Genomic DNA, 23415 nt, shown 5'->3' with positions numbered 1-23415 from the left:
AACATGGTGGTGGCTGAAAACCTCTGGCAAGACTTTAAAATTGATGTGAAATTTGATGAAAACATGAAAAATGTTAAAGTGTTTGAAAACTTTTCTAACGAACCCAATAACTTCTTAATTTCTCTTCAAACTCTGATTTAATAGCTGTTTTGTTTATTTTGTTTTCTGGGCCAGACAATCACTATCTAATGACTGCCTTTCATGCACAATTAGCAAAAATAAACCTGAAATAAAGCATGTGCAGTTAAACAAATGTTCCAACTAAAGGATGAAGACCCCCCACTATGTGCAAAATCACTCACACACATAGGAAACCTGGAGCACGTACAAATGTATAAACATGATGAGAAGACTCACGGTCGGGTTGAGTTTACTCCGGCTGTAAACTGCACTTACAAAGCCTGCTAATCACAAGCAGATTCGAGCGTTCAGGAGTGTGTGTGTCTTTATGTGTATTGAAGGAGTTCAGTCTGTTCTTTATCCCTGTCCGGGCTACCGCACTCCTGTTGGCGGTCAGACGCCTCGGAGCTCCTCCGGTCCTTTGGAACCCCGGAAGCAATCACATTGACTCTTAAAGGCACTATTCTCAACCAGTTTCTAACTTTTAGCTCCTTTAATCTAAATTAAGGCAGAGGAATGATTACAGAGGTCAGTGCTGAGGCTCCCGTCTCAGACCGTCGCAGTCTGTTAGAGGATGACGAAGAGCCTCGATAGAAGGTCACATATAGTTTTATATCTGGCACTCCAATGCAATGGATGTGCCCTCCCTCAGTGATTATCAGTAGACTATGTGTCACCATTGTGGTGTCTATCTGTTAGGTTGTGTAGTAGCGGGTGTCCATCCTTAATCTAAGTAGGTTTCTAATCAACCCAGTTATACCGGCTGCTCCACCATCAAACCCAGTGCTCCAGCTTCAGGTCATTTATGACAACCCTTGGGCCATTCATCCTTGTACTGTATGTCTATGAGCATTCTTATCCTATTGTAACAAAAGGGAAACATTAGAACTTATACTTTACTTCACTATTGTATAAAAGGAAAAAACAGCTATGAGTCATATTAATAAAGGTTATTCCTAACAATCCCGTTTTATATATCTTTAACCCCTTCCACATGCTTGGGGTCAAATTCAAAAATGCATCCTAAGCGCTCTGTAAGGGAAAGGGAAAGCCGAGCGACCCGGGCTTGTCGTGCGTTCACATCCTCTGATGCCAAACGGACATTACAAAATGGCGGAGTTAAATGCTTCCACGAGGATACACTAACAAACCCTTCAGGCCCTATTATACTGGCGCACACAGCAGTCACACTGGTGCAGGAGGACACAAGGAAGCGCGCGCGGGTGCGCGAGAGATCCGGCGGAGCCACGGCGCCCCCACGCGGACAGCTGCACACACCATGGTGTGTCGCGCGCTCCGTGGAGGAGGGATCAGGATTTGAGGCTGGGGCTGGACCGGGACAGCAGGGCGAAAGGACTTTCTGCTGCGGGAAGTGAGCGCACATCCAGACGCTTTTCTTACCCAATTTGTCCTCCCGAATCCCCCTGTTTTCTCTCTCAGCTTTCCCTCCCGTGGAAATGAGGACATAATCAGCTGGGGGTGGGGGGCGCTGCGTACAAAGGTTTGAAGTTTATAACTGTTCAGGTAAGATGCGCTTTTTTTACGCTCAGCAGCTCTCCAGATTTGGTTGTGTTCAGTCATTGCTGTATCTGAACTCTCGCCTCCATCTTCTTTTTTCTTCCCACTTCTGTATGAGTCTCCGCTGCTTTTTAATTGCAGCCCGTGAGCAAAGTTTGATCACACGTCCTCAGAAATCCTCCAAACTTGATACTTGGTTTCTAGCGCTGCTTCGCTGTTTTGACCTATCTGCATATTTTTGCGTGATGTTCACCTGCACAATGAGATGATAGGGCCATGCTCCTGGCCCGGGAGAAGAGTGAAAACATCTGCAGGAGCGACTCCTCTCCACTGGATTGTTGTCTGTCCGCGAGAGGGAGCCATAGCAACGCGTGTGACCCCCAATCTGATGGGGTGTAGTGTTCAGTTGAAACGCAATTATAGGAGACCTACGAATGATGAGTCAGAAAACCTCCTTTGCAAAACTTGGGGGAAAAAAGGATCCTTCCATGTGGGTTCAGGCTCTGTTGGTAAATTTTCTAAGTTGGGTAGATAATCATGCTGCGGTTTTTTTTCTCAAGAGGCAGACATTCTCTGAAGGTTGTGGGGGTTTTGAACACACTGCATAAACTCAGAAAGCAATCAGTTGGGAGCAATTGTCATTTGTTCGTTGTAGATTGCTCAGATTCACGTAGAGTGATAAATCCTACGGACGCAGGACTGTTTTGATGTTACTTTCTGCTCTCTGCAAGCTCTCCGTCTACAGAACAGGATTTCATATGGGCTCTTTGCCTTGAATCTATACCCTCTAAGGCAGGGACGTCAAATTTAAGTCTACAAGGGCCGGTGTCCTGCAACTTGTGTCCCTGGTCCAACACACCCGAGTTATATGGCTGCCTTCCCTCCTCAGTATGCAGTCATGCTAATGACCTAAGTTTTTGATTCAGGTGTGTTGAAGCAGAGGCACATCTAAGGTTGCAGGACCTTTAGATTACCTTTTTTTTTAGATCTTCTCAAACTCAAATCCTGGAGTTTGACACCTGTGCCTTAAGGTACTGAGGGGTCCTGCATGTCACGTATCAACTTTAAAATATAAACATATTCCTACAATCCGTACAGACTTAACAACTGTCCACGTAAATGTCTTTTGTGTATGGCAGGGGTCTCCAAAGTCAGTCCTGGAGGGCCGGTGTCCTGCATGTTTTAAATGTTTCCTTGTTTTAACACACCTGATTCAGATGATTGCAGTTCAGCAAAAGCTTGTTAATCAAGTATCAATGGAAATCAGGTGTGCTGAAGCAGGGAAACAGCTAACACATGCAGGACACTGGTCCCAGAGGTCTGACTTTATACACCCCTGGTCAATGGGAGTGAACTGGGACACTCACAACCCACACAAGATAAAGTACCACTAACCTGTCTGCACAGGAAATTCCCAGCTGATCATAATTTCAAAGCCACACATTTGAACCTGTGTGTGGCTGCCCCACCAAGCTGCCCAGTGTGTAGTTTGTGCAAACTTGATTTTATGTGGGTTTTGGTCCATGAAATGATCTGTGCTATAAAGTGAACTTTCTTAAATCAGCATTAGATATGAATGTCAGTGGCTGAATCAATGTCTCTTCCAGGCAGTGGGGGTTCATCCATGAATGGCAGCTGGGGCGAGCCTCTTTTTTTGCTCTTTTCGAAGTTTTTCTTCTTTTTTTATTTGCTTTATTTTGTTAAGCTTAAATGTTTCAGACCATCAAACACATTTTAATATCAGAGAAAGACAACCTGAGTAAATATAAAATGCAGTTTTCAAATGATGATCACATATAACTTGTCTGACCACATGAAGTAGGCTAAAATATCTCAATAAGCAGTAGGTCATGCCCTGATCTGAAGAAATCCATGTACAGATCACAAACTACATTGCTAATATTTTTCAGTCTGGAAAAGGTTATAAAGTCATTTCAAAGGTTTGGGGCTCTAGTAAAGAACATTGATAGCCATTATCTACAAATTGAGAAAACATGGAACAGTGGTGCACCTGTCCAGGAGTGACTGTCCTTCAATAATTTCTCCAAGATGGCTCATCCAGGAGGTCACCAAGGAACAAAGACCAACATCTAATGCCCTGCAGGCCTCACTTTTGTCAGGAAGGTACATGATTGAATAATAAGAAAAAGGCTGGGCATCCATGGTAGAGCTTCAAGAAGAAAACCACTATTGACTGAAAATAACTCTAAGGCCCATCCCACATTTTCCAAAACATCTCGATTATCCCAAGGACATTTAGGACAATATTTACGGTCTGACAAGAAAAAAGGGGAAGGTTTTGGAAGCTGTGTGTCCCGTTACATCTGGTTTAAAACTAATACAGCATTTCAGAAAAAGAACTTCATACCTACAATAAAACATGGTGATTGTCATTGTCTGTTTTGTTGATTCAGGACCTGGACTTCTGGCTTACTTGATGTAAATGTTGGAATCATGAACTGTATCAGAAAATCCTAAAGGAAAATGTCCTTGATCAGATTGTGATCTTAAACTTCAGCACACTCGGGTCATGCAGCTAAAAAGTAGTCCAAAGCACACCATGTTCCTGAATGGCAAAAAAAAAATATATGGTTTTGAAGTGGCCTTGTTAAAAATGAGATGCTGTGGCATGATCTTAAACAGACCATTCAAAAAAGCACAGAGAAGAAATCTGTAGAGTGGTAAATACCTATTCACAGCTGCATCCATCTATACAAACTGTGTTTAAAAGAATTACCTTGAATTACTACTAGACACCATTTAGCAAGTTCAGCATAGGCTTCTTCCACTGAGTCCTCCCAGGAGACAAAGAGTTTAACGAGAAAGACTTTCTTCAGAGAAGGAAACCAGAGCACTATGTCAGGTTTGAAGGTTGTGTTTGCAATCTCTGTGGGAAAGACAAGTCGCTGGCCAACATCCAAGTGCATTTCCCAGTTGAAGCTGATTGTGCTTCAGTTGTAATGAGATGCTTCTGGTAACCTCTGCCCCCTCCTGTACAAAAGTAGTTCGCACAAGCTAGCGCTCTGTTGGTATCAGAAAGTTGGTAGCAGCTCATTTCTCTTCCAGAGTGGTGGCAAGGCTTTTGAGGACCTGGTTGTGGCGACAGGTGTAACGTCCTTAGGTGTGGCTGACTTTACACCCTGTCATGATGTGTTTGAACGATGCTGACATGGAGCACAAGGCACATCCTGGATCTTCACCCAGCAACTGTTGAAGAATGTTGGTGTTGGAAGGATGGCATATGTCTCTCTGATGATGACGCTAAGACGCTTTGCCTTAATACCTCACACCTCATTCCAGCTGATCTTTCACCTCTCTACACTGTCCCATTGTGTCCACTGGCCCTGCTTCCCATGTCAGATTGCCTTGGGCCACCTTGCCACCTACCCTGACGACTTATTTCCTCCACCGCAATCTTCCTGTGCTTTGTTACTTTAGCTGAGTTTCAGATTATCTGTCTTGCTGTTAGTCTAATGTCTCCTCTTCCTTGTGAACATGTCATCATGTCTGAGGGCTGATATGCCTCCTCCACTGCATTGGCTGGTTTCCATTTGTGGCCTGCCACCAATGTTGCAGCATTGTTGCTCACCACCACATCTGGAGACTTCCAGGGGTTTTCCCTGGCTGCTCAGACACTGTGGGCATGGGGTCAGTTCTGATGAAGAACTTAAGGTCAGCCAGCACTCCCTTATCAATTGAAATGTAGCGTGACTTGGATGGTTTTGTCTGAAAGCAGCGCAAAGAAGCTTGTGAGCACTGACCCAAATGTATTAGTCCAGAAAGACTACATGAAGTCCTTCTTCTGCCCATTTGCCATCTTGATCTAGTGCCATGTCATACTGGTATGATCTAGGCACCCTGAGAACCCTGTTATTCCTGCCTTATGTAAAGATGAATCAATGTACTTGTGTTTTAGAAGTGAAATAAACATTATTTTAGCGAAGATACTGATAAAGATTTTACCTCCCACATTCACCATTTATATGGACTGGCTGATGTTCTTTGATTCCTTCTCCTTTGGAATCAGTATCCCTCCTGCCCTTCACCACTCTGTGGGTACAACCTTCCTCAGCCACATCACTTTCATAAGCCTCCAAAGAAACCTTAGAACTTCTGGAGCACTTTTGTACACCTTGTACGGGCCATGTCGCCTGTATAAAAAAACACTGCCTGCAGGGTTAATGTGACTGTGATGAAATCCTCTAGAGCGCAGCAGACTTGTTAATCTAATTGTTTGCAAAGACCAAATTTAAAGCCTATAGCTGCATATCCAATCAAGTCCATTCTGTTTGCTCCAAATATGTAGCTGTAATCACTTCACTTTTGTATAAACACCCTGAAAATTGTATTTTCAGGGTGGATTTCTACAGTTTATTGCTGCAGTTTGGTAATTGCTTCTCCTTAGAGGCTTTTATTTAAACTCAGGACAAAGGGCTCTGTTCTGTTTAACTCCAGCAATGTTTTAAAAGCATCAGTATAGCTAACTGTGTGGTAGCTATTTTGTTCTCTGGGCAACAATATGATGTTTGTTTTTTTGATATCCTTATTTGAAACAGGCACAAAGTCTGGATGAAATCCTGTTCAGAATTTTATAGACAACAAACTAACACAAATCAGAGAAATGTACCAAAACAAATAAAATTTGTTTTGTTTTATTATTTTCATATGTGGATGGGTTCCATATTTAAGGAGTTATTTTCTGAATTGGTCTTTGTGTTTAACTTTACCATTTTACAAGTTACCAAATGGATACCTGGAAGCGGAGCAACCATGATGTGAACTTGTATGCGCCTTATTTTTTCTATATGTATCAGACAGCAGAAGAGGAAGATGCTGACGTTAGAAGCCATCGTGCTCTGCCTTCTCCTCGGAACCCTGACTAATACCATAAAAGCAGAGTGCAACCGTGAGTGCAACTCTCTCAACGGCAGCAATAACAGTGATGTATTTTGTTTTATGTCAAGCTTTAACCATATTCGCTGGCGTGTGTTTCTTTCAGAGAGGAGAGAATGTCCCATACACTTGTACTTCACCATAGATACATCTGAGACCATCGCGCTCCAGGAGTCGCCCCCTGGATCGCTGGTGGAAAGCATCAAGGTTCCTCTTTCATCTACTGTTTTACAAACTGATTTATAGCAGACAGGTCTGGTGGTTATAATAGGCTGTATCGCATATAAACTATAAGAGGAAAGTCACTGTAAGTGAAATATTTTACAGCAAAAATCATTAAGGTTCAATGTACTACAATATGTATTATTAATGAATAAACAAAGCAAGACGAATTCAGTTTAACTTTTTGTAGGACCCTTACACAGCAACGTTAGCAGATCGACCATAGAAATATAATTAATAGAAGTTGTTATGCTAAATAGCTAATTACTAATTTGTGCTAATTAGTTGAAACAAATCATGTAACTTTTTTTCTATTAAAAAATTTATTATATCAGACACTGTAAACCCACAGCATTACCTGTCACAATGTTATTAGATAAATCACCAGTGAATGTTATTTATAACAGACACAGAGCTTCAGTTCCCTCAGCCATTCTTCAAAATGGCAAAGACAAGAAAACATGTTTCTTTTTAAGAAAGGAACTGAATGCAAAAATAAAACAATCACTCAAACGTGTCCATATCTTCAGTTAGAGCAATAATGAAAATAAATGTTTAAAATAACTGAAAACTGTGACTAACAAGGTTGAATGAGGGCATACCAATGAACATTGGTGTTGAATAATGAACCAAAGTTAACAAAAAAAAGACATTTTGTAACAATGAGTGGTTGAAAGTCAAATTATTGTTCTTTTCTTTACCTCTGAATAATTTTGTGATTTTGCTCAACCTCAATGTTACAGCCCCCCTCGACAGTTTTTAATATTTTTTGTGAAAATGTGTAAGCCTTAGAGTAAAGTAGTCTTTAATTCCAATTGAATAACCATATACTAAATATTGACTCCATTACTCCAACGGTGAGCCATGGAGATTACTTCAAACCTCCATTACCATCCTCACGGTTTGCAATGGCAAAAGAAACCTTGATTCTCGTCCCATCTCGTTTGCCACAGTTGCTATTTTTGTAATCTTTATCTTTTCTGTAATCTTTAATATTTGTATTAGAAGAATTACAAAAATACTTTAGTTTTATTTCTTTTATAGAAACTATTCGGATTGTCAGTTATTGTGGCACCAGGTATTATGTGAAAGTAATAGTTTTTTTTCCAATATACTGTAAATGTAGATAATAATGTTCTGAAATTAAAGATTGGATTTTTTACATTTTCATTGTGTGAATGCTACTGCTATAAAAAAAAGAGTAAATTGTTGAGTTAATTGACCTTAAGATAAGAAAAGCTAAAAGAAAAGTAAATTAAAACAAAGTAGAATAACAGAAAACACCTCTGTGCCTTCTGCTAATGTGTAGCATTTTAACAGTGCTGTGCCATTGATGTAACACCTTCACATTTCTGTTTTCTAGTGAGTAGTCATTTTAAATACTTGTCTTAAAAGAATGAAACTATAGTACAGATCGTGGCAGCTTCATAAACTGTACAAGGCTCCCATGGGTCCTTGAAATCCTTGAATGTTTGTGAATTTGAAAACATGAGTTCAAGGCCCTGGAAAGGTTTTGAAAACAGTCATAAAAAGACACCCATCCTTCAAAGTCCTTGAATGTTTTTTGGAGTTTAAAATTTCAAATGGATGATGACCGCTGTCCTGTCGACGTGTCATTAGTTTTTTTTCATCATTGCCTTCTTGTGTTTCTTGTATTGTGTCCAACGTAGCTAACGTGTGCGTAACAGCACATGCATCGGTGCGTGCAATGGTCATGTGAGTGAATTGGTGAATTGCCAGTCTTGTTGAGTCGACACGTAATGCCATGCCTGGAAAGTTTCAGAATTGCTTGCCAAAGGAAGCTATGCTGAGTGGTTTTCAAAGGACAACCACTTCTACTTGGTGCATCACAAAAAGTCAACAGTATTACTGCTCTAAATGCAATATTTTAGATATGAGAAAACTGCATTAATGAAAAATACTATTACTAGTATACTAACACTAGAATATTATTAATATGAATGTAGGCTATACGGTCAAGCCACCTTCTTTCATTGATTCTGATCCAACAACGTCATTTTGTTTTTTTATTGAATTTGCATTGAATTAAAATTGTCTATTGACAACATATTCAGCAGTAGCAGTATGTAAATTCTGTCGCGTGGTCCTTGAATTTGAGGAAATTGGTGCTGGAAAGTTCTCGAAAGGTTCTTGAATTTGATGTTGACCAAGGTGTGGGAACCCTGGCTGTAGAAGTCATATTATTTATTTCATTTTCACCCACTGGCTTTGATGTATCGCTTTGGAAAAAGTCGAAATGTGAAAAGTCTTTTACCTAAACCCAACAGTTGGTGTCATTTCTAAACGGTGTCTGATCATAGATTTCTTCACAGTGTACTGTAGTATAATGTTCTGTCTCTTCTTTCCTGTAGATGTTCACAGAGCAGTTTGTACAGCGTTTGAACGATGATGACGTCCGGGGCACTGTTAAAATCAGCTGGAATATTGGTGGACTGCACTTTTCCCAGACTCAGGAGGTTTTCAGCCCTATCCAGGCCAGGAGCGAGTTTATCACTGTAAGACACAAAGTCACACAGACCTATTTCACTAACCTCCATTCGCTACAGCCAAAGCCCAACATATCTGAGGGCTATGTTTAAACCTTAGCAAGAAACGTTGTCTCAATTTAGCCTCTTCACTGCATCAATGTTGAAACTTTAGGTAAAGACAGATGTTGCTGTTGAAAATACTAAATGTTGTGCTTATTTCTAAGTTATGTTGCAGCAGCACCCGTGCTTCTCTAGTGTTTCAGGTTAAAATATTTGCTATAAAAATGATGAACAATTCTGTTTAATGGCTGAGAGCCCTCTCAGACCTTTAAATATGCTTGTTTTCTTGACGCTGCAGCTACTTCCTTTAGCTTAGCACAAATTCTGGATACATAATAGTTAATTCTGTATTTTTTAATAACTTAAAAACAACCTGCGTTCTCCCTGTTCATCTACAATAACAATTTCTTAATTCTGTTTAGCAATGTTGAAATGAACTTATTCATGTTCATCATTCACCACCTAAATATGATTTGCATTCGTTTGACGTTCCACAGTTCAAAGTTCTTAAAAATGTGAGCTGAACTCATGACAACACTAAAAACAACCTAAAAGTGCAATTTGGAGCCACACACAGGAAAAGTTTTCCTTCCTTAATTTGCGTACTGTACTAGTAAAATAAATTTTATGGATTTTAGGTACTTCCTACTATTACATTTGTATTTGTGAGGGTTGCATGACATTAGAAAATCTTGGGATGGCAATAATATTGGTAAATACTGCCACCACGATATCAGTTGCGATGTATGCCTGCTTTCTTCTTTCTTCCATCACTCTGTGACCTGTTGCATTTTAGGCAATGTCATTTGTGTCCATTGTGAGCATCTGCTGCTGTGAGACTCTGTCCAACTGGCTAAATAGTACATTAGCATGCAAATTGCTAGTTCATGACACTTGGAATATATTAGCCAACAGTTATTGCACTACAGTCCTTTGCTATATGAATATTTTACACACTCACATTGTGGAGACGATATACAGGCTATAAATTGTGCAGCCTTAGTACTAGTATGGTTTTGCAACGTCACATGTTGGTTACATCACTCATATTTCCCACCAAGAAATCCCTTGATTATGTTTGAAATGTGTTTTTTGTGGTTGAGGTTTTCTTGGTCATGTTTGATAATGATATTTGTCATTTTCAAAGAGTTGATCTGAGATTTGTGACATGGTGCATTATCCTGCTGTATGTAGCCATTGGTTGGTACACTGTGGTCTTAAAGGGATGGACATGGTCAGTAGCAATACTCAAGTAGGCTGTGCCGTTTAAACATTTAGTTGGTGCTATGGGGCCTGAAATATGCCAAGTAATTTGCTCCATATCACTCCAACTAATATTGTCCAGTATGGACCCAATCTATCATGCTGTTTACTCCAAATTCTGACCCTACTAATATGAATGTTGCAGTTAAAGCTGAGATGTATCAAAACAACATCTACTTTTAGCCATTATGGGTGAACCTGTGAATTTTCTATACCCAGTTTCCTGTTCTCAGCTGTCGGGAGTAGCATCTGGCACAGTCTTCTGCTGCTGTAACCTATCTGCTACATGGTTCAGTGTGCTGTGCATCCTGAAATGGTAGTGCACAACCCTTAGTTGTAACGAGTGGCTATTTGAACTCCTGTTTACTTCCCATCGCTTCAAACCAGTCATCCCAATCTCTTAAAACATTTACAAGGCATCTACATTTGCACAACTGCCACACACTCGATATTTTCCTATTTTCGGTTTATTCTCTGTAAACCCGAGAGATAATTGTGGGGGAAAATCCTAGTAGATTAGTGGTTTCTGAAATAATCAGAGCAACCCGTCTGGCACTAACAACAATGTCAAATTCATTTATATCTTTTTTTTTCCCACATTCTGATGCTCAGCTTGTTCATTTTTCCAGCGTCTCAGGAGCATTCGTTACCTTGGAAAAGGCACTTACATTGACTGTGCTCTCAGAAAAATGTCAGAGGAGATGCTGCAAGGACCTTCAAACCCCACACCCCTCCGTTTCGCGGTGGTAATCACTGATGGCCATGTAACTGGAAATCCATGTGGCGGCATCAAGGTGTCGGCAGAGGACGCTCGTGATAAGGGCATCAGGATGTTTGTTGTGGCAGCATCAACGAACATTGAAGAGACAGGACTGAAGGAGATCGCCAACTCCCCAGCGTCGGTCTACAGGAATGACTTCATGGCTGTGGATCTTAGCCAGGGCAGACCTATTATACAGACTGCGACAATGGACCGCATTATTAAGACAATAGTAATGCTCAAACATACGCTCACACATTAAACTTAGTTTTTAATACTTGTACTTAGATTGTTTTTCTTTTTTTTTTTTTACAGAGACATATGGCGTTTGTAGACGTAAGACTTCCTTGAATTATGTCATGAATATCATAAAATTAGACTACAATTTGTTATTTATATCCTTATTGACTGCTTCTCTGTAACTAGTGTTACAACGTGTCCTGTCTGGAGACAAAAGGACAGCCTGGTCCAAAAGGTCACAGAGGACAGAAAGTCAGTTTTATACATACACACTTAATAATTTCACTATATTTCAGCCACTTTCCATTGTTAATGATGCTTGAACTTGTTGGCCACAGGGAGCTAAAGGAGACAATGGTGAAGCAGGACTTAAAGGAGAAAAAGGTCGCCCAGGTGACCCTGGCATTGAAGGTCCTATTGGTCAGCCTGGTACCAAGGTAAGAGGCTCTCACCAACCAATTTTAACTGAGCATTTAGTAGCACTAAAATGTAATAAAATGTTTTTTCTTTTCCTCTCTTCGTAGGGTGAACCAGGTTCAAAAGGCGAGAAGGTGAGGGTTCAGCTTGATTTTATGGGAATTTAGTTTGTTGGTCTTGATGACATTTAAGGTTTGTCAGAAGTGCCAATAATCATGGCTGATTACCATGTTTTGATCTTCTGTCTGAACACAGGGAGAGATTGGAACTCAGGGGAAAAAGGTAGGTTTTTTTGATGATTTCAGACTTGTTGCCTATTTGTACTGGGTTTTAACGAGTGTCACGATCTCTAACTGTGCTCATTTACTGCCAATAGGGTGTGGCTGGTATTCCTGGACGTAACGGAACTGATGGACAAAAGGTAAAGTTTTCATCATAGCGCTTTTGTTCTGTACGTTGCAGAGATTATGGTCTTTTAAATTTACTTCTAGAGTTCTTTGTTAATGTACATTTTTACAATCTTTTCCTACTTTCAGGGCAAATTGGGACGGATTGGTGCTCCAGGTTGCAAAGGAGATCCAGGCGACAGAGTATGAGACTTATAATCACTTAAGGCAATTGGAGCATCTCTAATTAACTGGTTTATAGTCTATTTACGATCAGGGTCAAATGGTTTTCAGGGTCCTGACGGTCACCCCGGAGACATCGGTGAACGTGGTCCTTCAGGAACTGATGGAGAGAAGGTACGTTTCATTTCCACATTTTTTTGTAAAAACCATAATATCTTACCCATGCACCCCATTGTTGTTTCTAGGGTGACCCTGGGCGCCCAGGAAAAGCTGGTCCCCCTGGCCCAGATGGAGATGGTGGAGCACAGGTAAACCAGAAACAGATAGTGAAAGCAGAAATTTTCCACAAAATTGTCAGTGCTGCAGCTAAATTCTTAAAATCTGATGTTTCATCTCCAGGGAGAGAGGGGAAGTCCTGGGTCACCTGGCATTCCGGGAACTAAAGGGTTACCTGTAAGATGCTTGAGACAGATTAATTAATTAAAGCATAAACTTTCCCATGCGGAGTGGTTGATCTAAACGTTTTCTTTACTAGGGACCCCCTGGACGTCCAGGAGCACGAGGCGAGGAAGTAAGAATATCCAATTGAACTGCATTCAAATGTTTTTGTGCATGTTCTATCTTTGTGCTGCCTGATGGCATCAATCACTGTTGTTTTGTAGGGAAGAAGAGGAGACTATGGGCCTAAAGGGGATCCTGGACCAGATGGTTCTAAGGGAGAAAAGGTAGGTGTTCATGTGGTTATGGGCAAGGACTTTCTTTAAAGTTTTAAAGCTTTTTGGATAACTTCAAAATTGCACCATCCAGCTGAACACTGATTGTTTCAGGGTGAAATGGGGCCAGAGGGCTTGAGAGGAATTCCTGGAGAACCAGGAAGCAATGGTGTAAAGGTAGAAAGACCTATTTTATTACATAAATTGGTGTCTGGTCAACAGTATATACTTGTCAATATACTCTAAAGCTTTATTTCAATGCAACCTCCATTTTCTTTGATCTAAACAGGGAGACATTGGTTTGCCAGGACCTAGGGGACCAGCAGGAGCAACAGGGGATACTGGAAGAAATGTAATTCAAAAGTCACATTGAGGAACCATTTCAAAAGGTCTCACAAAGCTAGCTACTGCTTTGACACTGTTTGAACTTTAGGGTACCAGAGGAGACCCTGGTGATGTGGGACCAAGAGGAGAGCCCGGACAACCTGGACCAAAGGTTAGAAGCAGTGGATTTGTTTTTGTGTCCACAATAATATTATTCTCAGTTTATTTCACATCTGCTTTTACTTTCTCGACAGGGAGACCCTGGAAGACCTGGCTTTAGCTATCCTGGAACCAGAGGAGATCCAGTAAAATACATAGTCACACAGACATCTTCAAATTTCCAATTTCCTATCTTGTGGAGTTAACTGACATAAAATGTTTCTGCTTAACTGTAGGGTGAAAGAGGGGACAAGGGCAATCGTGGACACCGTGGCAGCAGAGGAGACTGTGGTCAGAAGGGACAACCTGGCAATAAAGGAACCCCAGGAGAGCCAGTAAGTAACATCATAAATGTAACTATAGACACGGTTTTACTTAACATCACAACTAAGTGACTCCTTTGCCTTCACCAGGGTGAACCAGGGCCCTTTGGGGAGCCTGGACTAAGAGGACCAAGAGGGGAGCCTGGTGGTGATGTAAGTCAATGAATAACATTACTTAGCATTATCCGCTGACAGTGGTATTCCTAACACACCAGAGAGCTCAAAGGGAAATTAATGAATTCTTCTTCTACAGGGAGATCCAGGCCCAGAGGGAGATCCTGGACTTACTGTGAGAACACATTGTCTAATCACATTTTATCAATAAAATACAAACTCTGGGGTTTTAAAGGTCAGGATGTTGTTTCTTTCTGTAGGAATGTGATGTTATGAACTACATCAGAGAGACATGCGGCTGCTGTGGTGAGATAGGTTACTTGTATACAACCATCTAAAATCTCTTAAGTGTTTATTACTTACTGGATGCATTTGTTTAAATCTTCAGACTGTGAGAAACACTGTGGAGCCTTGGATATTGTCTTTGTTATTGATAGCTCTGAGTCTGTGGGTCTCACCAACTTCACCTTGGAAAAGAACTTTGTCATCAACACCATCAATAGACTGGGATCTTTTGCCAAAGACCCTCAGTCTGAAACAGGTTCGAATGTCAAATTGCAACACCAAAACGCCCAAGAGGATTCCCCAAATTAAGCACTCTATTAAGAAACCCCTTACTTTTACAGGCACGAGGGTTGGTGTTGTACAGTACAGTCACAGCGGGACCTTCCAAGCAATCCAACTCAACGACCACAAGATCAACTCATTGTCGGCTTTTAAGGTTTGGAAAGCACTGGGACAGAAATAAACACAGATGTACAATACGGCAACATTACTTTTTAGTTGAAATCACAGATCACTCTTTCATCCTGTTTGCTGCAGGAAGTTAAACAGTGATCAAATCTAACACTAGTTGTATGTTGCTCTGTTTTTTGTCTTCAAGGACAATGTCCTGTTTTGAATCCAGAAATGTTGTGCATTGATAGCTGAATTGGAAGCTGGAAGCTGAAATCTTCTGCAACTCTTGTGGGAAAAATTTTAACTTTAATTTTCCAACAAATTAGACAATATATTTAGAGTCTGATTTTAAATTTCTATATCATGAAAAGGAACAAACGCATCAGGAACTGTAGTATACACATCACACCTCTGAGATCCAAAATAAGCTGCACATATGCACCACTGCTAGTGAATTTACACAACTGCTACTTATATGTTGGAGCAAAGATCTGACAGTAGCACTTTATAAAACATATTTGACAACATTGGGGCACTCATGGAGCACTGGATTTCCATCTCCAGATGGTTAGTTTATCTTTAAATATGAACGAATAGAAAAGATATAGTGTCATCACAGAAAGAGAAATTTTTTCAGGCCTTCTTAGCACTGGGAATTCCTTACCCTTCATCCCAAAACACATGCACTATACAAAACAGAAGTAAATTAAAAGCGACACAAATACTTCAAAGACATTCCCCAAACATGCATTTAGTTTTTTTACATTTAGACCCAAAAAAGCTTGTTTTTATATGCCAGTAAACAAGGCAAGTTTGGTAACAGTGAGACAGCAGCTTTATCTTAGAATTGTTTCTAAATTTGTAATTTTAGAATTTAGAGTTTAAATAGTCAAGTTATTTTTAGTCTTCGTTTTCTACATTTTTAAGCTTACTTTAACTTGAGTGCCTTTTTTTGCTTGTAAAACCGCACTAACAAGTACTGCATGTTGCCGGATCTCCTCTAATACCAGTATGGTTGCCATACTAGCTCTGCTGAGCGCTGCCAACAGAGGCTTTTTTTTTTTATGTTTCCAATCATTTAAATATACTGATACTGCATTGTCCAAACATTTGTTAGCTTTCATGGTTGCCTCTTAGTTTGAGCCAACCAGTGACTTTATTTGTCCATAATTCTTTTCTCTTAAGCTGCTCCCACGTTGTTCCTACTCGTGCCATGTATGTTGGTGTTCTGAAAATGTGTTATATGGATCTAAATATGAGGAAAGATGTTTTGGCGAAACATCAAGTACTGTTACATCTTGGAAGTCTATATGTCGTTTTTCCTGGGCTCTATTTTGAATAGTGCATGTGTATTCACTGTGTTCTGCTGTGTCAGGATGGGGTATGTTAATTTTGTCATGACCTCACTGTCTCATTCAGAACGTAGGTCATACGGTCAGTTTCAGTTTCAAGCATCCAGGTGAGTGAATCTTTATCAGTACAGACACATAGTGTAGCCATAATTGTTGTTAGTTTTGGGTCATTACTGTGATATTAGATTGGCATTTGCAACAGAATCCAGAGCAGCAGTGCTCATGTGATGGAATTTTTCAACATCCACAAAAACAGTGGCAGTCTGGCTTATTTGGTGATCAAATTGTGTATGCTGTGTCAAGTGTGTAGTAAAGTGATGCGTGATCATTATTTATCTATGGCATCGTTTGTTCCTATGCCATTGAAACGTAAAGGCACATGTGTGATGGAGGTATAAACACACTTTACCACCATGAAGTCTTTATTAAACAAGCCCTTAAGCTAAAAATTGCATTTCAGAAATATTGTTGCAGATATACTGCATGTAGTTTGGTATTTCTCTTTGTCAATTTTTAACAAACCCATTGCCCATGTCCTCTTCCCTGTACTGTCCAGGACGCTGTGAAACAATTAGAGTGGATTGCAGGAGGAACCTGGACGCCATCTGCTCTTAAGTTTGCCTATGACAACCTGATCAGAGACAGCCGCAGAGCCAAAGCCAAAGTAACAGTTGTTGTCATTACGGATGGACGTTTTGACCCGAGAGATGACGACACACTACTCACATATCTGTGCAAGTGCGACTGCTGCTCTGTTTTTTTAAATTTGGGACTAGAACTTGCTATAAATGTAAAAAAAGAGTCTTATCTCAGAGCTTGTATTTGTTTTTGTGTGTACTGATCCATGTTAACAGCGACCCCAACGTTGATGTGAGTGCCATTGGTATCGGAGACATGTTTGAGCAGATTGAAGAGAATGAGAGTCTGCAAAGCATTGCCTGCCAGAAGGATGGCAGAGTGATGGGAATGAGACGGTTTGCAGATCTCGTGGCAGAGGAGTTCATTGACAAGATTGAGACCGTGCTTTGCCCTGGTAAAATCATACAGTGGATACATACTATATGTACTGCATGTTTACTTAGTGTGTGTTCAAAGATAATCTTTAAACCGTTTTTTATTATGTCTTTTTTTTTGTTAGATCCTGTCATCGTATGCCCCGATCTTCCTTGTAAATCAGGTAAGACTAATTTTATTTAATGCTTCTAGGTATGGGGACCCTTGTTTTTTTTTTTTGCGGGGCTGGTCCGAGTTTGTGTGGAGGCCCCAAGCGGAATATCATTTGGTTTTATAAACCAAAGTTTTAATAGACACTGATTACAAACAGACTTATATATTACAAGTGTTTACTTTCTGTTAATTTTGATAATTATGGTTTACGGCTAATAAAAATCCCTAACTTAGTTTTTCAGTACATTTGACCAATAAAATAATATTAACTTGAATGTTTTTGGCCTACATAATCATAGCGAAGACTGCTTTCTTCTTGTCCAGCATACAGTCACTAAATATCTTTGTTAAGAATTTTAATCTTTTTTGAGCCTTTTAGGCCTGCATGGGCCCATAAGCAATAACAATGTTTGTTTATACGTCAGGCCAGCCCTGTTTGGCCACAATTGGCTTCAAATTAAGTCTGTCTGAAATGGCTTCTTAGGACTCTGGTCTGGATTTTACTGAATATTTTATATTACACTCCATTTTTGAAATTGAAATCGAATAAGTGCATTTACAGGCATGTTTCTCTTGTATAACATTTGTTTTCTAGCAGGAGGCTTTTTGCCCCTGTCTTTCAACACAACATTTAATTAAATCATTAAGCTGTATGCCATTTTAGACCAGCTCGGTGTGCCTTCAGCATCATAACTGGCTCTGTTGATACATTTGTGGGACACCTCCCACAATGTTGTTCCACCCACTTGTTGCAGGAGGGGGCGTCACTGTGGGGGAAACCCCGTCCCCTTGGAAGCCGCTGGCCGAAGAAGGCAGCCCCTCTTTAGTCCCCACCTCATTGGAGAGTGTGGCCAGCCTGCTGAGCAGCCTGAATGAGCAGCAGTACGGTGTTGGCATAGCAACCATGGCGTACACAGCCCAGAGAGCCAAACTCACCCAGGGAGTGGACAGGGAGCAGTGGACCAATCTGTTCATCGACTCATTTAAATATGTCTATGGAGATCTTATGGGAGACCCTGAGAAATCCTTTGGGCTTTGCTAGTGTTCCGGTGCTAATTATGCTACCTCTCCTAAATGACAATGAATAAACTTGCTGAAATGACCGATTTTTGTTGAAATTATTTTTATTCAGCAGGTGCAATACACATACAGGCCACTGAAAATAACTCTATGAAGCTATGAGAGCAGACTTGGTTTTTTGTGTAGATGTAAAGGGAAAAAATGTGAAATGTGTGTCATGCTGTCTTCTCACTAAAAATATTTCCAACATAATGTGTTTTTTGTCTCACAGAAAATATGTGTTAATTATGTTATATAATATATGATGTTCTTCCATATTAGTCGAGAGCCATTTTCAGTTAAAATGGAAAACAGATGTCATCCATTTGATGGTGTTGACTGTAGATCCATTCATGTTACTTTTGTACAGTGGCTCTGTGATGAAGCCTCGTTTCCACTGTGAATCATGAGCTCTCTGAATCATTGAAATGTTTGCCATTTTGTTTGCTGTTTTGCTCGTATCCATGGCTACAGCCTTTACTTTTATTCCCCGTGAACGATTTATGGTTACACATGAAAAATAGCAGGTCTATAAATATATATTATATTATTTTGTATATTAGTCAGAGGCTTTTGTATGTGTATGTTTGGTTGATTTGCTTGGCTCAGAGAGAGAAGGAAATTTTGTATGTTATACTCTTGACTGGTGCACGATTTTTACAGCCTGTTGCTTGGTCTGTAAAGTTTGATGACTAGAAAGAAATTACCACCTTGTAGCTTTCAGTAAATGTTATTTAACCAGCTCTGTGACTGCATCTATCAGATGTGAACAATGTTGTTTTGAATAAAATGGAATGTAATTGATCTTTATATGTTCGCAGGCAAATAAAATAGCAGAGCAAATTCAGACAGTGCAGTTTTTGTTAAAAAAAATAATAGCCTTGATTGCTGCTGGAATGTAAAGAGTTGTTGCATGTTATTGGATTTTTTCCCCCAGCTTGCTTTAACTTTTGAACATCTGTGCTCCAGCTGTTGCTGACTGAACACTGCTCTGTGCATGTGTGTGTGTCTATTTCAGAGCCTGCTGTGGCTAGCTGTGTCCAGAGGCCGTTGGATGTGATTTTCATGTTGGATGGTTCTGAGAGGATGGGCCTGGAGAACCACCGTAGGGCCAAAGAGTTAATTGAGAATGTGGCGCGTCGCCTGACCCTGGCAGACGGGCCGACTGATGACAGCAAGGCCCGTCTGGCTCTGCTGCAGTTTGGCAGCACAGGAGACCACAAAGAAGAGTTCCCTCTCACACATAATCTCACAGTGATTGTGGATTCACTGGCAGCTGTGAACTACTTGGATTCCTCGTCTGCTTTGGGCAACGCCATCATCTATGCTGTAAACAATCTGGTGATCAAACAGGTACTGTACCTTCAAACAAACAAGTTAAAAGCCTATGCTAATGCAGGGTCTAACAGTGAATCTGGCTCCATGTTAACACGAAGCTTAACATTCAAACACTTTTTTCACTTTTTAATTTTTTGTGAGGCTGTTCGACAAGATTTGTCCAGAGTTACTGTCTTTCATGATTTACTTATATGTTTCCTTTAAACAAGTCACTAATACCAGAAAAGAATAGGGATTCGAGTCTGAGACGTACTCACTAAACAAGTAAAAATTAGCTGGTTAATTAAGTCTTAAGTCGAGTCTTCATAACTAATGTAATTAGGTTTGAAAGTAAGCCACAGTCTGTGAAAGTTTTTTGACTGCTGGTATAGCTTTCATAGTTATAGCCGGACCCTGTCTAGTTCATAACTAACCCTTCTTGTTAGCTATGGCATTGTAAAAATGTCCACACAGGATTTTCTCAAACTGAATTCTGTTTTAATGACTTTAGGTCATTTCAGAAGATAATAAACGTACCTTACCTTCACCATCTAATTATCTCACTGTCAAACTAGTCTTAATAAATTGACTTCTATTCACTTTTTGTTCTTCAGAATAAAAGCACTTCTTGTCTGATTCATTCAGAAAGTCAACATTAACAGGTGTTTTGTCAATTCTGTTTAATTTGAACATAAATGAATATTTATATTACTAAATGGGTAAATATTACAAAATACGATTTTCAAATTAATATTAGTTCATACCAGTTTTGTATGTGTTTTTCCTAACTTTATGACCAAAAAAAAGTGATTAGATTGTTATGATCAATGTTTTATCGCTTGCTGTTTGTCTTGGCACTTTTTCTCAAATGCTAACCTGCTGTTCTACTTTGCATTTGTAGAGTCAACGGTTATCACGACGCAATGCTGAGGTGGCTTTTGTCTTCATCACCGATGGAATCACCTCCACCGACCAGCTGGATGAGGGCGTGTCCGCCATGAAGAGAGTTGAAGGCGTTCCCACTGTGATCGCCTTGGGAAGAGACACCGACGAAGAGGTGCTGCGCAACGTTTCACTGGGAGACTCGTCGGCCATCTTTAGAGGCGAGGACTTCTCCATGCTGGGGAAATCTGCTTTCTTTGAGCGCTTCATCCGCTGGATTTGCTAGTGAGGAACTGCAGTGCTCTGCACAATAGTGTTAGAAACCATTGAATGACAGAGGGACCAGCTCCTTCAGTGTACATGTTAAACCCACACAGAGGCACCAGATGTAACTCTGTTACTATTATCATTCCTGGATGAAAAGCACTGAGGTAGCTCCATATTGTGTTAGGGAATAAAATTTGTTTGCAAAATTGAAAAGAGCGTATTCGAGTCCAACTCTAAAACACTTCCAGACATACAGAACCTGTGTGTCCATTTAAAAGTCTTGTCAGCACTGCCACAGTAGGTATCCCACAGGAGAGATTCGAGATTATTGTATGTTAACCAAGCACTCTATACATTTTACATAGTTATTTTTTTATCATGTTTAGCTTGCAGGAACAAACATTTATCTATCATTCTCTCTTTGACAAACCTTACACACAATCTCTTCTTTTAAAACATTAGTATTTACATTAATGGTGCTAAAAGCAGTTTGGGATGTTCTGAAACCATTGTTTTTACTTCATATTTTACTGTTATTATGGTAGTTTATACTGGTTATAAAAAAAACCTTAAATGTTGCCCTGACCAAGAAATTTTCCACATAAATGCCAAGCAGGTACACACAAATGCTGTGGTCGATTACACATAAGCAAGAAACAGTGAAATCTGTTTACAGTAAGTTTAAATAAAGACTAAAGTTTGACCCCCTTCACTGTGTCCTGTGTTTGCATTGTGATAGTAGGTGTAGTGTTCATTTGTCCTGGATACAAGATGATTTCGGTTGTTGGAAACTAAACACCCTTTAAGCTCACGGCTCCATTCAGATCTCTCTCATTCACACACATATTTTGTCTTGCTCTGGCTAACCTTCATTTTTCTCCTATCCAAGGCAAACCTCCATCTCTCTAGATTTTCCTCCACCTGTTCCCTGCTCTCACCAAAGATGATAATGTCATTTGCAAACATTATAGTCCATGGAGATTTGTGTCTAACCTCATCTGTCAATTTGTCCGTCACCACAGCAAACAAGAAGGGGCTCATTGCCACTTCCACCATAACTCCTCCGTCACACCTACAGCATACCTGCCCACTGTCTCAAAGCTCTCATACATGTCCTGCACAACTGTAAAATACTTCTCTGCTACCCCCGACTTCCTCACACAATACCACAGCTCCTCTCTCGGCACCCTGTCATCTGCTTCCTCTAGATCTACAAAAACACAATTCATCTCCCCCTGACCTTCTTTGTATTTCTGTTGACATCTTCAAAGCAAATATTGCATCTGTAGGACTTTTTCTTGGCATGAAACAATACTGCTGCTCACAGATGTTCACTTCTGACCTCAGTCTAGCTTCCACTCCTCTTTCCCATATGTTCATTGTATGACTCATCAACTTTATTCCTCCATGGTCTCTACAACTCTGCACATCTCCCATGTTCTTGAAAATTGGTCCCAGCACACTTTGCAATTCCTCAGGCATCTTCTCGCTCTCTAAGATCTCATTGAATAGCCCAATCAAAACTCTACTGCATCTACTTGCATCTCCATCCTTTATCACTTTAACCTGCTGAACATCCTCCTTATCTGTGTTTCTCTGTCTATATTGATTTTAATAACCAGTTCTTTTGTCAAGTTGTGAATATTAAACATAGCTAGCACTAACTTGTGCTAACTACTTAGCATGTAAAAATCTAGTGTTATGTTTAAGTGAACTAAGGAACACCCAGGAACTAAAGTCATTGACACAATTCAATGGCATTAACATTATAATAAATCATCATTTTACCATCTTACCATTTCTTAGTGGTTCAGGAAAGCCTGTTCTGCTCATTGCTAGTTCAAAATGACAGCCTATGTAGAATGACAGGCTTCTTTTTAGTCTCTTTTCTAACCCTTCAAGCAGATTTCAAGATTTTTATCTCAATCAGTGAAAACCTATCAGCATTTGAGTTTTAATAAAATGCCTATGTGTAAGAGAGCTGCTGGGTCAGTAAACCAATATGGCCCACTGAACTGTTGCTTTCACACAGTCCACTGGGTCTCGGTTTAGCATACATAAGGGGGGGTCAGATATGCGATCTGCCCTTTAGTTTCATTTTGCCTCGTTTGCAGAAAAACTTCTTTTTGTTTTTGTAATTTCTTTGTCCAATCATTTAAACATTCACTGATACCTAATCTACCAATTTAGAAGTTTAGACAAAAAGAAAAATCCTCTGTGGAGATCTTTACTAAAATATATTTTTTTATTTGACCCTGAGAGCAAACCTAGTGAGGAAATGGTATACAGAATGTAATTTTTGTTATATCAACATGCACTATTTAGAAGCTATAGCTAAAAAAAACTCTTCTCAAATTATTGGCCATGTAAAAAACCTTAGAACAACAATCTTCTGTTGCATTATATGAAACTGAACATATTTGAAAATTCCAACTTTTAGTATTTCATAATTATGGCTAGATATCCTAATTATGTAATAATGACAATAAAATAATAGCAGTCTCCATCA

At 40.0% G+C, this 23415-nt stretch overlaps 1 protein-coding gene across 2 annotated transcripts; it reads left to right on the top strand.

Annotated features, from left to right (window-relative positions):
• The first annotated feature begins 1452 nt into the window (after positions 1 to 1452).
• On the top strand, positions 1453 to 21614 carry LOC124869944 (collagen alpha-2(VI) chain-like). Of its 2 annotated transcripts, XM_047368210.1 has the most exons (32): positions 1457 to 1644; positions 6453 to 6544; positions 6638 to 6738; positions 9126 to 9269; positions 11195 to 11557; positions 11641 to 11661; positions 11752 to 11817; positions 11904 to 12002; positions 12090 to 12116; positions 12238 to 12264; positions 12359 to 12403; positions 12519 to 12572; positions 12663 to 12725; positions 12797 to 12859; positions 12951 to 13004; positions 13087 to 13122; positions 13214 to 13276; positions 13379 to 13441; positions 13554 to 13616; positions 13698 to 13760; positions 13843 to 13893; positions 13984 to 14082; positions 14161 to 14223; positions 14324 to 14359; positions 14445 to 14490; positions 14573 to 14725; positions 14811 to 14905; positions 16771 to 16952; positions 17069 to 17247; positions 17353 to 17391; positions 19459 to 19793; positions 20659 to 21614. In XM_047368210.1, the coding sequence occupies exons 2-32, from the start codon at positions 6469 to 6471 to the stop codon at positions 20923 to 20925; spliced, it is 3036 nt and encodes a 1011-aa protein (XP_047224166.1). In that variant the 5' UTR covers positions 1457 to 1644; positions 6453 to 6468; the 3' UTR covers positions 20926 to 21614. The 2 variants fall into 2 exon arrangements, with proteins under 2 accessions (XP_047224167.1, XP_047224166.1); XM_047368211.1 differs by lacking the exons at positions 19459 to 19793; positions 20659 to 21614 and adding an exon at positions 18137 to 19287 and having other exon boundaries at positions 1453 to 1644.
• Positions 21615 to 23415: the final 1801 nt, after the last annotated feature.

Source organism: Girardinichthys multiradiatus, chromosome 6 (genome assembly GCF_021462225.1).
Source record: "Girardinichthys multiradiatus isolate DD_20200921_A chromosome 6, DD_fGirMul_XY1, whole genome shotgun sequence".
Classification (NCBI taxonomy): domain Eukaryota; kingdom Metazoa; phylum Chordata; class Actinopteri; order Cyprinodontiformes; family Goodeidae; genus Girardinichthys; species Girardinichthys multiradiatus.
The sequence above is the reverse complement of the archived record's forward strand: the minus strand, read 5'-3'. Positions and strand labels throughout refer to the sequence as shown.